General features: G+C 36.3%; 1 protein-coding gene across 6 annotated transcripts; it reads left to right on the top strand.

Moving 5' to 3' along the window:
* Positions 1–39: 39 nt before the first annotated feature.
* UBA5 (ubiquitin like modifier activating enzyme 5) lies at positions 40–14036 on the top strand. 6 transcript variants are annotated; one of them, XM_015539921.2, is made up of 12 exons: positions 100–262; positions 1589–1634; positions 1744–1833; positions 6916–7025; positions 7838–7924; positions 8787–8871; positions 10042–10146; positions 10318–10445; positions 12135–12270; positions 12561–12636; positions 12782–12888; positions 13421–14036. In XM_015539921.2, exons 1-12 carry the CDS (start codon positions 102–104, stop codon positions 13502–13504), a joined length of 1215 nt encoding a protein of 404 aa, XP_015395407.2. In that variant the 5' UTR covers positions 100–101; the 3' UTR covers positions 13505–14036. The 6 variants fall into 6 exon arrangements, with proteins under 6 accessions (XP_042813150.1, XP_015395407.2, XP_042813147.1 ...); XM_042957213.1 differs by having other exon boundaries at positions 1744–1890; XM_042957215.1 differs by lacking the exon at positions 100–262 and adding an exon at positions 489–1132.
* The last annotated feature ends 1893 nt before the right edge of the window (positions 14037–15929 follow it).

Raw genomic sequence — 15929 nt, 5'->3', positions numbered from 1 at the left:
CCTTCTCGCTTACCCCTCACGGGGCCAGCAGGCCTAGCAGCGTGGGGCGGAGGCGACGGCGAAGGCCGGGGCTGGGAACGTTGGCGGCCGGCGTCCCAGCCATGGCCGAGTCTGTGGAGCGGCTGCAGCAGCGGGTGGAGGAGCTGGAGCGGGAACTGGCACTGGAGAGGAGTCGGCGGGCCTTGGGGGGCGGCGACGGAGGCGGCGGCCGGGTCCGCATCGAGAAGATGAGCCCGGAGGTGGTGGACTCCAATCCTTACAGGTGATCTGCGTTGCGGGTGGGAGGCCGGCGAGGGGGCGAGGTCAAGGTCTCCGGGTGGTCAGGAGTGAGGCGCTCCCATCCTGTGCAGCTCACGCCGCCGTCCACCTTCCTCTTCTTGAGTCCTGTTCCCAAACGCCCGGGGCCAAGTCTCAGTACTACTCGGTATTCTTCCTCTTAAGAAACAAAACCCGAGCGAACCAGCCATATGGTGCTGCTCGCGGGCCGGCTGAGGACACGCGGCCGGTGTCCTAACGCCCCTCCCTCTGTTTTTAGTCTGCCTCGTTGTGCATAAAACTGATAGTAATAACTTTCAGAAGATATTAAATATAAAACCCGCTAAGCATAGACTTCGAGTTTCATAAAGGCTTCTCAAAATTTCAAAATTGGGGGCGTGGTGGGAAAGCACAATTAGCTTTAGTTTTAAAGCCGTTTGACTTTACCAATACTGTCAGCCGGCTCGATACAGTGCAGGGGTTAAGAGGAAGGTCTCTAGAACCAGATTGATTCGATTCAAATCCCAACTCTTAGTAGCTGAGCAACCATGGGAAGTATTTGTGTTTAGTAGGGACCAGTGGTAGGAGTGAAATGTTCAAATAATACCTAAAACTGAAAATCCAGAAGTAACAACGTTAGCATGCTATTTAGAGATGTGTTAGTAACAGTTGAAAATGAGGAAGGAGAGGAAAAGGGACGTGGGGGCCAGGAGCTTGCAGAATTTTAGCAAGCCTGGTAGATGTATTTGACTCTTTAAAGTGTAAACGAATGGGAATTTTATGTATATGGGTTTAAATACACACACACACACACACACACACACACACACACACACACACACATATTGAACTCAAGATAACAGAGCAGACTAACTAGGTAAAGTACCTCTTAGAGTCCTTGGCATACAGTAGGTGCTTACTAAAAGTAGACGTCATCCGTTTTGGGCAGATACAACTGATGTTAAACATTAATCTGAGTGTTAAATGTTAAATACATATGCTAAGAAAGCATGGGAAAATGTTGAAATTTTACTTTGACCTGCCTCATCTAGACACTTAACATTTAAGTCAATTGTTTTTGACCTTGGCTGCCCATTAGAACATCTGAGGTGCATTTTTAAAAAATCTTGTTGCACAGGCTACACTTGGAAGCATCTTCAGGCATGGGTGTTTTTAAAGTTTCCCAGGTGATTTAGTCTTACCTGGTAAAGGCAGGCCGAAAGATTTCTTTTAAAGCATTAGTAGTGATTGAGTTTGTGTTTTTCTGGGATGATGTATGTTTATCTATATCACATATTAAAAGATTGTAATTTAAAACTTTTTTTGTTTTAAGCCGCCTGATGGCATTGAAACGAATGGGGATTGTAAATGACTATGAGGTATGATAAACCTTTCCAAGTTTTCGAAGATGATTTCAGTAAATGAAAATAATTTCTGACATTTTTGATGAAAAGTTAACCAACAAATGTATAATTTTGCATTTCACAGAAAATCCGTACCTTTGCTATAGCAATAGTAGGTGTTGGTGGAGTTGGTAGTGTGACTGCTGAAATGCTGACAAGATGTGGCATTGGTAAGGTAAAAACATTTCTCTCCTTGTCATGTAGGGAACTACTCACTTATGGAGTGAATCAGGTACAAATTAGGAATTTTTTCCTCATTACTAATGGTTTATTGATTTGTGGTGTATTTATTTGGATTGTTCTTTCTACCCAAAGGAGTTAAGACGTAACCATATCCAGGGGCACCTGGGTGGCTCAGTCGGTTAAGTGTCCGACTCTTGATTTCAGTTCAGGTCATGATCTCACAGTTTGTGGGTTTGAGCTCCACATCGGGATCCTCTCTGACGATGTGGAGCCTGCCTGGGATTCTCTCTTTCTCTTTCTCTGTCTCTCTGCCCCTCCCCTGCTCACTCTCTCTCTCCTCTCTCTCAAAAAAAAGAATAGATAAAAAAAAGACATAATACCACCCAAATGGGAGGTGATATTAATGCTAATAAAACAAGGAAAATCTAAATTGTCTTCAGGAATTTTTTGTTTGGGGTAATAGATTACAATTTGGACTTAAGTGTTTTAGCTATAGAGCTTTGAGAAGAAGGCAGTTGATAACGTGTGAAACAAAAACATGTAACATAATTTTTTTAAGGTTATTTATTTTGAGAGAGAGAGCGCGCGTGACCATCTGAACAGGGGAAAGGCAGGGAGAGAGAGGGGGACAGAGAGAATCCCAAGTAAGCCCCACACTGTCAGCACAGAGCTTCATGTGGGGCTCGATCCTAAAAACCATGAGATCATGACCTGAGCTGAAATTAAGAGTTGCACGCTCAACTGACTGAGCCACCCAGGTCCTCCTAACAAATTTTATTTATTTATTTTTGAGAGAGAGAGACAGTGTGTGAGTGGGTGATGGGCAGAGAGAGAAGGAGACACAGAATCCGAAGCAGGCTCCAGACTCTGAGCTGTCAGCACAGAACCCAGTAAGAGGCTTGAACTCACCAACCACGAGATCATGACCTGAAACGAAGTTGGATGCTCAACCAACTGAGCCACCCAGGCGCCCCTAACAAATATTTTTTAAACATGCTTTATACAAGATGAACTAGAAAGCATGTACCTTTCTTACTTTTTTTCCCCAAAGAATAGTGGCCTTTTATTAACTTATTCAGAAATACTTTTAAACCTTTTAGTTGACAGGGTTGTATTAGTTTCAGGTGTACAACATAGTAATCCAACAGTTTTATACATTACTGATTGCTTATCATAAGTATAGTCGCCAGCTGTCACCATACAATGTTATTCCAATATTATTAACTATATTCTCTATGCTGTACTTTTCAACTCCAGGTCTTATTTTTACCCAAAGAAAAATAATTTGAAAAGATATATGTACCCCTGTGTTTACAGCAGCCTTATTTACAATAGTCAAGATATGGAAGCAGCCAGCCCAAGTGTCCCTAGATAGATGAATGGATAAAGAAGATCTACGTAGGGTCTGTGAGTGTAAAATGGAATATTAGCCTTATGAAATCTTGCCATTTATGACAACATTGATGGACCTAGAGGGTATTATGCTAAGTGAAATAATTCAGAGGAAGACAAATACTATATGATTTCACTTCTACGTGTAATCTAATAAACAAACAAAGTCTGTTAAATACAGAGAACTGGTGGTTGCCAGAGGGGAAGTGGTTGGGAGGATGGGTGAGATAGGTGAGGAGGATTAAGGTAGAAAAACTTCCAGTTATAAAATAAATACCTCTCTTACTCTTGAAATTGAACTGGAAAATGCTCTAGGTTGTTTTTTGTATGTATGTTTGTTTTGTTTTAATTTAAGATTTTATTTTTAAGTAATGTCTACACCCAACATGGGGCTAGAACTCACAACCCGGAAATTAGGAGTTCCACAGTTTACCGACTGAGCCAGCTAGGTATCCCTTTAGATTTTTTTAACCTGTACATTTTTATTTAACTTATACTTTCTTTTTTTTTTACTTTTTTTCCTAAAATTGATGTAGGTTGTGGGTAGGAAAAAGAGGTAATCTTATACTAGAAATTAGTATACCTACCAATTTCAGATTTATAAAGCCAAAGTCCATGATGTTAGATTCCTAGTGGTTGAATACCAAAACTTTCCACAATTAATTTTCACCCCTTTGTCATTTTGATAAAGCAAGTATTTTCCCCACAGAGTTTATCAGTGCTTTTTAATATGTTGGTCCATCCCATACCCCAAATTATTTTTTTAAAGTTTATGTATGCATTTAAATTTATTTGAGAGAGAAAAAGAGAGAGAGGGAGTATTCGAGTGAGCAGGGGGAGGGGCAGAGAGAGAGGGGGAGAAAGAGAATCACAAGCAAGCTTTGAGTAGTCAGGTGCAGAGCAGAGCTGAGGTGGGGCTGGATCTCAAGAACCATAAGATTGTGAACTTGAGCCAAAATCAAGAGTCAGATGCTTAACTGATTGGGCCACCTAGGTGCCCCCCTCCCCCCGCCATGCCCCAAATTCTTAAAGTAGTTTCAAAGTTGGCATTCATTTATCAATATAGAAAAGGCAATACAAAAATACTGAAAATGTTTATTGACCTTTTAAAGTTTTTCGAGAGGTTTACAAAAGCCAGCCACCAATTGCTTAGAGCTGACATAAGAACCCTGGCTGATTGATCTAGGATAGTAGATATCCTAGAAATTGAATTTCTCAGGTTTGAGTGTGCATCAGAATCACTTGGAAGGCTTCTTAAAACATAGATTGCCAGGCCCTACCCTGGTGGTTTTGATTCTTTAGGTTTCGATTGGAATTGGAATTTCAAACAAATTCCCAGGTGATTCTGATGTTCCTAGTGGGGGTAGGGGAAGGACAGACTTTAAGAACTGCTAGATCCTTGGCGCATCTGGGTGGCTCAGTAAGCATTTGACTCTTGATTTTGGCTCAAGTCATGATCTCACAGTTTGTGAGATTGAGCCCTGAGTTGGGCTCTGTGTGCTGACAGCACAGAGCCTGCTTGGGATTCTGTCTCTCACCCGCCCACCCCTCTGCCCCTCCCTGGCTCATGCTGTGCACGCTCTCTCTCTCTCTCTCGCTCTCTCGCTCGCTCTCTCTCTCGCTCGCTCTCTCTCTCTCTCTCTCTCTCTCTCTCTCTCGATCTCTCTCTCTCTCTCTCTCGATCTCTCTTGAAATAAACAAACAAACAAAAAAAGAACTGCAGATCCTTGCTACTCAGTCTGATGTCTAAATTAGTAGCATCAGCATCACCTGGGAGTTTGTTAGAAACAAAGACTTCCAGACCCTTCCAGATGTGATGAATCAGAATCTGTTATTTTAACAAATCTCCAGATGATCCACATGCATGTTAAAGTTGGGACAGTGCTCCTGTATTTCTGACGAGCTCCAGGTGCTGCTGATGCTGCTTGCACAGGCCACGTTTTGAGTAGCCAGGATCTAGAACAGTAGTTATCAAATATTGCTGTAACTGGAATCCCCTGGGAAGTTCAAAATTTTGATGTCCAAACTGGAATAGAATCAGAATTTCTGGGGATGGGACCCAGACATCAGTATTTTTTAAATGATGCCAGTGTACACTCAAGTTTGTAAGTTAAGGATGTACGTAGGTAAGTTTCAGAACTCTTTTTTCAGTATGTAAAACAGATAAACAAGAAGCTAATTCGTGGGGTTAAGTAGGGAAGTGGAGAATTGGAGACTTAGAGCCCACTTCTCACCCCTGAAAGTTTCTGGAATACTTTGTGGTGCCTTGGACCATCAGATCTAGATTAGCTGCTTTATTGAAGATACAGGCCTAAAATGTGAGTGACTTATCCATGATAAGAGCTTATTAGTGACAGAGCTACAACTCACACCTCCTAACCCCAAATTTGGGAATTCCTGCACCTTATAAACCAGCTACAAGGCTGAAGAGTAAAATTTAATACTTGGCCTGACCGAATAAATATTGTTGAATGAGCTAAAATAAACTTTATTTTGGAGACTCTTAAGTCGGGTCAGAAAATTACCACAGGGGACAGAGGTGGTATATTTTCTAGCAAGATACTAAGGGTTACCTAGATGTTCTGCGGGATGAGTTAATTTTGTTGTTAATAAGATCCCCCCCTTCTTTTTTTTTTTTTTTTTTTTGTAATTTTAGCCATGCATAGGACAGTTGCACCACAAGCCACAGTCCCCCTTAACCACTGCTGTAGCCCTTGCATCTATGCTTGCCCTGCCTTTCTCCCCATTTTTGTTTTTGTTATTAAATTTAGGATGCTGAGAATTGTATTAAGAAGTCACAGGATTTTAGATTAAGAAAGGGACCTTAGAAATCTTTGGGTGCAACCTGTTCTTACTGATAGGAAATGGGATCTTTAAAAAGGTGTGTGTGTGTGTGTATGTGAAATGTTGTCATGCCTAAATATACTTTGGAGTAATAGCTGTGGGTATGTATGGTGTCATAGTCACAAAAGGAGTCATGTTATACTATAGTTTTAAGTTATGGCATTTGTTTTTATCTTATTTTATTTTATTTTATTTTATTTTTTTAATGTTTTATTTATTTTTGACAGAGCATGAGCAGGGGAGGGGCAGAGAAAGAGGGAGATACAGAATCCGAAGCAGGCTCCAGGCCCTAAGCTGTCAGTGCAGAGCCCGACGTTGGGCTCTAACTCACAGACTGCGAGATCATGATCTGAGCCAAAGTCATGACCTGAGATCATGACCTGAGACACTCAACCGACTGAGCCACCCAGGCACCCCTGTTTTTATCTTATTTTAAAATTTCATTCATCTAATGTGTTCTTGGCCTTTAGTAAACAATTGGAATGAGATGGAATAAACATTAATTTCTCAGTGGATCATTTGGAGAGGCAGTAAATGTTAGGGTGCAGATGCTGGATTGAGAATGCCTGAATTTGAATTGCATTTCTGCATATATTAGCTGAATGAGGTTTTTGAACATGTGCTGTAGTTGTTTCATTTATAAAGGAGAATTAAAGTCCCCATATACTTAAGTCATGGGAGCATTAAATGAGTTAATATATGGCACCTAGTATTTTAGAGTTAGCTGGTATTATTTCTGTTAAACCCATCAAATGTAAAGTCCACTAATTTATTCTTTGTTATTTGTAGTTTATTTCTTGGTATGTTTTTCATCAAAATACCACTATTTTCATTTTAGTTGCTACTCTTTGACTATGACAAGGTGGAACTGGCCAATATGAATAGACTTTTCTTCCAACCTCATCAAGCAGGATTAAGTAAAGTTCAAGCAGCAGAATATACTTTGAGGTAAATGGAATAGTGATTAAAGACCTCTTTAGTGACATCTTAGTTTGCATATTTTGTATAAGTTAACCTAATGCATGAATTTTTCTTTACAGAAATGCAGGTTTCACATCAATTCTCTTACCTCTTGATACTGTGTTGGCAACCTTTTTCAGATAGGGCTAGATAGTAAATATTTTAGGCTTTGAGGGCCCACTATGAAACTGCCCTCAAGTCATGTAGTTGTAGTGTGATAGCTGCTATAGGCAATACAAAAATGAATGAACATGGCTGTGCTCCAATAAAACTTTGTTTATGGACTCTTAAGTTTAAATTCCATGTAATTTTAGCATGTTATGAAATATCGTTCTGTTCTTTTTCTCCTGCCACCATTTAAAAATGTAAAAACCGTTCTTAGCTTGCAGACCTCGGAAAAACAAAAACAGGTGGCAGGTCATACTTGGCCCCAGGGCCATACTTTGCCAATCCTTATTCTAGGAAGTTTCTTTGTGACCCCAAATGTCTTTCACTGAAATAAGGAACAAAGAAGTTCTTTTGTCAGGCTAGGCTATAGCTCACCTAGGTGTTAAAGGCTTAATTCCCAGCACATAGATGGTGGGAACATTTCTGTAATCCTGCAGTCAACATGTTTTGAATGTAGTCTTCTCCTTGGAGTGGGGCACAAGAGGTAGAAGAGGACTTTAGATTTTCTTTGAATAGCTTGAATTCCATTTTTCTTACCTCTGTTACATGATCTTTAGCTTTTTCAGTTCTTTTTCCTGTTTTCTCTTAATATTCCTACTAGTAGTTTTTATCATTCCCTTTTTCCCTCTTAGGAACATTAATCCAGATGTTCTTTTTGAAGTACACAACTACAATATAACCACAGTAGAAAACTTTCAACATTTCATGGATAGAATAAGGTAAAATTTTACTATGAATATTTTGCACAGTGTCCAGCTCAGTTAAACAAGTATTATTAGAAAACCACTGATGTTGGGGCACCTGAGAGGCTCAGTTAGTTAAGCATCTGACTTTGGCTCAGGTCATGATCTCATGGTTCATAAGTTCGAGCCCCATGTGGGGCTCTGTGCTGACAGCTCAGAGCCTGGAGCCTCTTTCAGATTCTGTGTCTCGCTCTCTCTTTGCCCCTCCCCTGCTTGGGTTCTGTCTTTCAAAAATAAGTAAACATTAAAAAAAAGTTTTTTAATAAAAAAAATCTGATGTTTAATTCAGCGAGCTGGTAGATTTGATATATATTTTTGTTTTTAAAGTAGTTAATTTTTGTGTGTTAGTAACTCAGTAAAAAGTAAATACTGTCCAAAAGACAATAGTAACAACAATCAAAAATCAAAAACTCTGTTGTTATGGTGTTATAACAAGGGATCCTCAACTATAAGTTCTGTGTTCTAGATTATATTTCTATGTGAAGGTGGTTTTCTCCAGATTGTAACAACACTGAGATACTGAATTGTATTCAATTTTTATTACATTTACATTTGGAATGAAAAAGGAATAAAAGTCTATGAAAGCTGATGGGGAAATGGTAACTTTTGTGAACAGATTTTATACTTCTTGTGTCTTCTTTGAGAAGCACTGTAGTATCATTGATGTTATATACATATTAGTTAGTCAATACATACTGGATCTTTAACATTAAATACTATGCCTTAACTGTACTCAAACATTTACTGAAAGCACAAATGTATGACTAAACAAATTAGAGTGTATTTTGTGTCCTGATTTCTTTTTCCTCCCCAAGTAAAATTTATTTTCTTTACCTAGTAATGGTGGATTAGAAGAGGGAAAACCCGTTGACCTAGTTCTTAGCTGTGTGGACAATTTTGAAGCTCGAATGGCAATAAATACAGTGAGTATTCCTATTGTATAAGATGTTATACTCATTCATCTGTTTTCTTGTATAGTTCTGTATTTAAACCCTTTTATAATGTGTTTCATTAATTTTTAATGTTCTCTTAGCCTACTTTTAAAATTTATTCTAGTGTGCCTAGGTGGCTCAGTTGGTTGAGTGTCCACTCTCGATTTCAGCTCAGATCATGATCTCGCGGTGTATGAGTTTGAGCCCCACGTCAGACTCCATGCTGACAGTGAAGTCTGCTTAGCATCCTCTGCCCCTCCTTTGCTCATCCTCTCTCTCTCTCTCTCTCTCTCTCTCTCTCTCTCTCTCTCTGAAAATAAAATAGACATTTAAAAAAGTTTTATTCTAATAGTTGTGGGGCCTCTCTAGCTTTGCTGGTGTGGCTTATGTTTCAGTATCCTATTCTTTATTATGCCAGTAGAGGAAACTATAAATAGTAGATACTTCTGATGTACAATTTTTAAAATAAATGACTATCTTAAAATGTGTTATTCTATGTTAGCATTGGTTTTAATATTTTACTTTATTTTTTAAGATATAAATGCGTATACATTGCTTACAAACCTTGTTTCTCAGAAATAAAACAATTCTTTGGAATTACTGTGGCTTCAGCTTTTCAGAAGGTATTTTGCAGTTTTTTGTTGCTGAAATTATTTTAGAAAAAATAATTTTTACAATCAGAAATACAATAAACTTAATCACTCAATTTAATTAAATATTTATTGGCTGCTAACTTGAATGCTGTCAGTTTACTTTTTAAAAAGTTTAAAAAATTTAGAGTGGAGGTGGGGTGGGCAAAGGGGGGGGGGAGAGAAAGAGAGAGAGAGAGAGAGAGAGAGAGAGAGAGAATATGAATATCTTAAGAAGGCTCCATTCAGTGCTCAGCATGAAGCCTGAGATGGAGCTCAATCCCACGACCCTGGAATCATGACCTGAACTGAAACCAAGAGTTGGATGCTCAACCCACTGAGGAATCGAGGTGTCCCCAGTTTACTTTTTAAATAGAGAATGGCAGTTGCCAAGGAATTCCATTATTGATAACTTTCCTCTTTTGAAAATTTAAAACACCCTTTGGTAATCATTTAGTTAAGCTCCAGTTTTTCATGAAATAACTTTTGATAAATCTTGCTTTTTTTGTTGTTTTCATCTGTTTCTACTAAGGCTTGTAATGAACTTGGACAAACATGGATGGAGTCTGGGGTCAGTGAAAATGCAGTTTCAGGGCATATACAGCTCATAATTCCTGGAGAATCTGCTTGTTTTGCGGTATGCATGATTCATTTTGGCTTATTAACTAAAGTATTGAAAATGTACTTTGTATTGAAAATGTATTATAATTCAAGGAATAAAAACTTTGAACGTGATGGAATACTATTTTGAACCTGCTTACTTTTTCCCTTTCATTTTGAAATATATTTTCTTTTCTTTTTCATGTAGTGTGCTCCCCCACTTGTGGTTGCTGCAAATATTGATGAAAAGACTCTGAAACGAGAAGGTGTTTGTGCAGCCAGTCTTCCTACCACTATGGGAGTGGTTGCTGGGATATTGGTACAAAATGTGTTGAAGTGAGTGAGGGCGAATTTTTCTGAATAGTTTTGTTTGCTTTTGATAGAAATATATTTCATAAAGCATTTCAAATATTGGAATTACCATCTAAGTATATAGTTTCTTAAAATCCAGCATATGGTTTTTATATATGTATAATATATATACTTTGAATTTACATATATTAGTATATCTAAATATAAACATACATATTAATAATATACATACATGTGTGTTACTCTGTGCATTTAGAATAGCTCTTGTTAAATGGTACAGTAGTACTGGTGTGTTTGTTTATGAAATATTAACCAAATGATTTAAATCTCTGCAGGTTTGACCAAAGAACATAAACACATTTCTTTACTTAACTCTTACTAAAAATAATATGAATGTGATTAAACATTAAAAGGATAATACCTCTGCTCTCTGAAAAAAAAGATATTCACAACCACACCATCTAAACTATAGTGAAAAAGGACAAAGGTTTCTTTGCAGCTAAAATGAATGTAAAAGAGTTTTATTAATGTCAACTCACATTTTATTAAAAGGAGAAAGCCTTTAGGTGTTCCTTTCCTCAGACCATTTTTTTTCTCACTTTACAACTTTAATAAGCTTAGTTATGTTTCCATGCCTTCCGGTATAAGAACAAATTGCAACATGATACAGGGAGGTATCCTGATATCAGAAGTGTCAGCTACCAGCAGAGAAATTGCAAAAAGCATACCTAAGAACTTTCAAGGCAACTGTCGAGGGCTATTTTATGTAAGAGCAATAGCTTGTACAAACTTCAGTAGGCTCTATCCAAACAAGATATTTTATAGTATGTTCCAAAAAAAAAAAAAAAATCATAGCTGCAAACTATTTTCTTAAGGACGTGTCCTATTTAGCCAGCCCCCTATGGATGGACATTTAAGCTACTTACAGATTTTTTTGCTGCTATTAACAATGCTGCAAACAGCACCTTACATATATCTCTAAGTTAGGTTTTTGTAGATACGAATTTTTAGAAGTGGAATTTCTGAGTTTATGCAATATTTATTTTGACAGATACTACTAAATTTCTCCTTCAGAAGGATTGTGTATTTCTATCACCGGGTAGGAATACCTGCTTTGCCCATACCAGTTCATAACATTGGGTGTTATCAAACTTTTTTAATCTTTGTCAGTATGATAGGTAAAAAAACGGGTATTTCATTTTAATTTTCAGTTACTTATGAAAAGGGGTGAGCACTTACATTTTTCTGTGAATTGTCTGCTTCATATCATTGGCTCAATTTTTGTCTTGTACACTCAGTGCAAATGTGTTTCCTTTTGTTGTTTATATTTTGTATGTGATTTTTCCTCTCTTTATAAGCTTCTAAAAGGAATCAGAACTGTTAGGGAACACAAGGGAACTTTAAGGCATATTGGAAATGTTCTATATTTTGATCTGGTAGTGATTACATGGGTAAAGACTTTTGGAAAATTTCATTGAACTGTACATTTAAGATTGTTAACCTTATAGTAAGTTATATATAAAAACTTTTAAAAAGTAGTTAGATGTAGTACCAATCTCAGGGATTCTTCTCTACATTTTAATCTGACAACAGTACTTAAAATACTGTTGCTTATCACAAAAAACCATTAAGTATTTAAAGATCAATTTTTAAAAATTCAGTTCTTTTATGGTTTGTTTCTTTATCTAAGTGTACTTTGATTTGCTTTTCTAGGTTTTTGTTAAATTTTGGTACTGTTAGTTTTTACCTTGGATATAATGCAATGCAGGACTTTTTCCCTACTATGTCCATGAAGCCAAATCCTCAGTGTGATGACAGAAATTGCAGGAAGCAGCAGGAAGAATACAAGGTATACATCACTTGGTCAGAATGTATGAGAGGTCATACTGTTTGGACAGTATTTTAGAACAATTACTTAGATTTGGAAAATAAGATAAATGGATTCTGGATTTTTATTTATTGTATCTCTAGGGGGTAAATGTTAGTAAGAAATTAAATTCACTATGCTACCAAAGAGAAAAAATTTGTTTGAAGTCCTTTTTTACTTTGGTAAAATAAAAAGCCTGTCTGAATTTTTGATTAATGCTTCAGAGGCCTGAGAATGAGTAAGAATACTTTGATACTGTTTTATTTCTACAGAAAAAGGTAGCAGCACTGCCCAAACCAGAGGTTGTTCAAGAAGAGGAAGAGATAATACATGAAGACAATGAGTGGGGTAGGAATTCTTTCATAAATTGAAATGGCAGCATGAAACATAATCTCTTATGGGAGAAAATATAATTAAATTATACAAACTTTGAATAATTACTGCTTATTAAATTTCCTTGAAAACTATTATAATATCACATTTAACTCTATAGGTATTGAGTTGGTGTCTGAGGTTTCAGAAGAGGAACTGAAGAATTCTTCAGGTCCAGTTCCTGACTTACCTGAAGGAATTACAGTGGCATATACAATTCCTGAAAAGGTACACCTAAAAGCTGATTTACCATAAGTGTCAGATAAGAGAAAATGTCTACTTACCTTCTTTCTCTTCATCCTAGTTTATAATGCCAATACAGTATTTCCTAATTTGGATATTTTATGCTATAGCAGTTAAGATGTGTGAGAAAAGTATTCAGTGTTAATGTGGAAATATACAGTACATTTTCACCTGTTTGAAACATAGACCTAAAATAGTGATATTGACTCATTAATGGAGCAAGTAGGTTTTAATTAAATGAAGATATCATTTTTTATATTGACAATTTTAGCTATAATACCATTTAAAAATACCACTTCAGTAGAGATCTTAAGAATACTGAAATTACTGCCTTGTAAATCAAAATATTGGTGGGGAAAGTAAAAGACTTTGTCTCTCCTAAAAATTAGAAGGTATAGTTATTAAAGAAAGTTTACTTTATAAACTAGTTGAACATAGTAAACTTAGTGATTATATATTCCTAAGCATCAAGAATTTTAGACGGTTATTTTTTCACTATGTTTCCCTCATTTAATAGCAAGAAGATTCTGTAGCTGAAGTAACTGTGGAAGATTCTGGCGAAAGCTTGGAAGACCTCATGGCCAAGATGAAGAATATGTAGACAATGGACTGACCTACATTTTATTTCCTGAGTTTAAGCAAATGTCCTTGCAATTAAAAAAAAAAATCACTTAAAAACTTACAAAGCTTAGGGCAACATTAATTGATACATAATCTTCACAGAATTGTTACACTTTTTGAAAGTACTGTATCGTTTATCACTTTCTCCCTTCAACTAAATCAATAACTCTCCTAAAACTTCTGTTACATTCCTGTTAAGAAAACTTGAAAACTTAGCCACTGAAATGTTTTGGCCTTTGGAGAGGGATGGGAAGGATGGACCAATAATATGCTATGTTTCTTTTCTTTCCAGTAATTCTTTGTGGTGTGTTGTCTGAGGCCCTGGACAATAAAGTAGTATGTGGTTCTCAAATGTAGACAGGGCAGGGGGTACCACCTATTGGTTAGAGCTAGCAGGCCTCCACTCATTGTGTTTAGAATCACTCTCTACAAGAAAACTACTACCATTAACTTGGCCAACAGTGAATTTCAAATAATTAGCCTGTAAAATAAAAATATCCTCTCAAATGTTACCTGATGAAATACAAGCTGAAATGTAGTCATTGGAAAAGTTTGTAAACCTGTAAGTTATATATTAAAAACAAGACAAAGGCAAATAAAAGGAAACTTTCTTCACGGATAAACAGATAAAAGGTACTTTCAGGAAGTACAAGTTATTATATTTCTGCACTGACCAAGGAAAAGGAATCATAGCATCTGTGGAACATATATATCTGGAGTCACTGTACTTTATTGTGAGCAGCAAGGAATGAATTTAAGCTAAGATCCTCTAGATTATACCCATTGTATGGGCTACCTTCGGAATACTTCATTTAAATTTGATTCTCTAGGTAATTAGTTATCCTGTATTGTGGGCATAAGAGAGACGTAAGAAACCTCTGTAATGACTGATGTGTACTTATTCAGTGGGAGAGAATCAGTTACCCTGATTATGATCACTAAGTTATAAATTGATAAACTGGTTTTCTTTGGAGTTGCATACAAATAATGAAAGTTTAGAGAGCCTTGGATAAATAAATTCCCAATGGTTTGGAGACCAAAAAAAAAAAAAAAAATATATATATATATATATATATATATATGCGCATGTGTAACCATTATCAGTAGGATGTTACTATGCTATGCTAACCTATTTTGATGATTTTTTGCTTTGAAGATAGTAATATCTAAATTGTATTTCTAGGGAAGAACATTAGTACAAAATGAAAAATGCAGTCTTCCCTTGTAAAATAAAGTTCTAAAAACTGATTTCAGAAACCTCCAAATATCAAATTTGTTCAATATATTTGTTTTGAGATTCTAGAATCATATAGTGATTCTTATGTTTAGAGTGAAGTTTGGAAAGTAGGGGGATAGTTCTTCTAGCTTTGAAACTTATTTATGTTGCCTTGGTAGGTCATTTGCAATTCAAAAAAAATCAGTGAATTCATGTGTAAAATAGTTTTTTTCTAGTTACTCAAGATGTTTTGAATTTCAAAAAAGAAAAGTCTTTCTAAAATAATCCCATTCCTTTGGAACCTCTGGTACACTGATTTGGGAAGGCTTTGCTTATAATTTAAAAATGGTATAGTTTGATAATGTATAATAGCAAGAACATACTTTTATTCTGCTCTTAACATAGGATTTCACACTGCTGGTGTTTTATACTGCATCAAATCTTAGATCTAAGTTATATAATTCTTTGTCTAATATATTCCATTAAAAAATAGTTACTGGATTATTTTACCAGAAAAAAATCTGGTAACAGGTACCTTTTGCTATGTGGAGTGCTCTTTTGATAATCTGTTTGCCATGAAAACTTACAGGAGCTGATAATGAGAAATTAATCAACACTGAGTTTTACATTACTGAATAAAACCAGTGTTTGATCAGATTTCTAAAAATGACTGTTTCTAGAAACATGAAAGAAGGAAACACACTTCCAAAATTGCCTTAGCACAAGGGCTTTAAATTATAGTAAAACAATTATGTTCAGCTCCCTTCCCCATTGTTAATGGGGAGCTAATTTATGTACTACTTAAATGTTTTACTTAGTAAAAAAAAAAATATGTATTATGGGTTTCCTCACATAAAAATACTCCTTGAATACCTACAGACACAACACAAAAAGGTGGCAGCCATTTAAGAATATTAAGATTTAACCCTCCCCAATCGCATTTTTTCCATATTTTTTTCTGTAAAGTATTAATGAAAACTATAACCACCATTATTTGGTTCCTACCAATTCAGATGTATAATTGAGTTGTTTCAAAGTTACCTTTTTCATTGTGAAGGTGTATATCAATGTAAACATAATAGTTCTATTTGAGAACCTCAAATAGATGTCTGTTTCAGCAAATTTTTATCTTAAGTAGGCATTTTACATAGAAACATTTGAGTTGGCAGTACAAGAAGTAGTAAGATCA

Source organism: Panthera tigris, chromosome C2 (assembly GCF_018350195.1).
Source record: "Panthera tigris isolate Pti1 chromosome C2, P.tigris_Pti1_mat1.1, whole genome shotgun sequence".
NCBI classification, from domain to species: Eukaryota; Metazoa; Chordata; class Mammalia; order Carnivora; family Felidae; genus Panthera; species Panthera tigris.
Note: the sequence above shows the minus strand (reverse complement) of the source record. Positions and strands in the feature narration are given on the sequence as shown.

Bases quoted from the DNA above. Each gene is read 5' to 3' on its own strand.
- UBA5 (XM_042957213.1), top strand. From the start codon at position 102: ATGGCCGAGTCTGTGGAGCGGCTGCAGCAGCGGGTGGAGGAGCTGGAG. The intron at 8,872-10,041 runs GTGAGTATTCCT...GTTTCTACTAAG, and splicing joins CTCGAATGGCAATAAATACA to GCTTGTAATGAACTTGGACA. The intron at 10,147-10,317 runs GTATGCATGATT...TTTTTCATGTAG, and splicing joins GAGAATCTGCTTGTTTTGCG to TGTGCTCCCCCACTTGTGGT.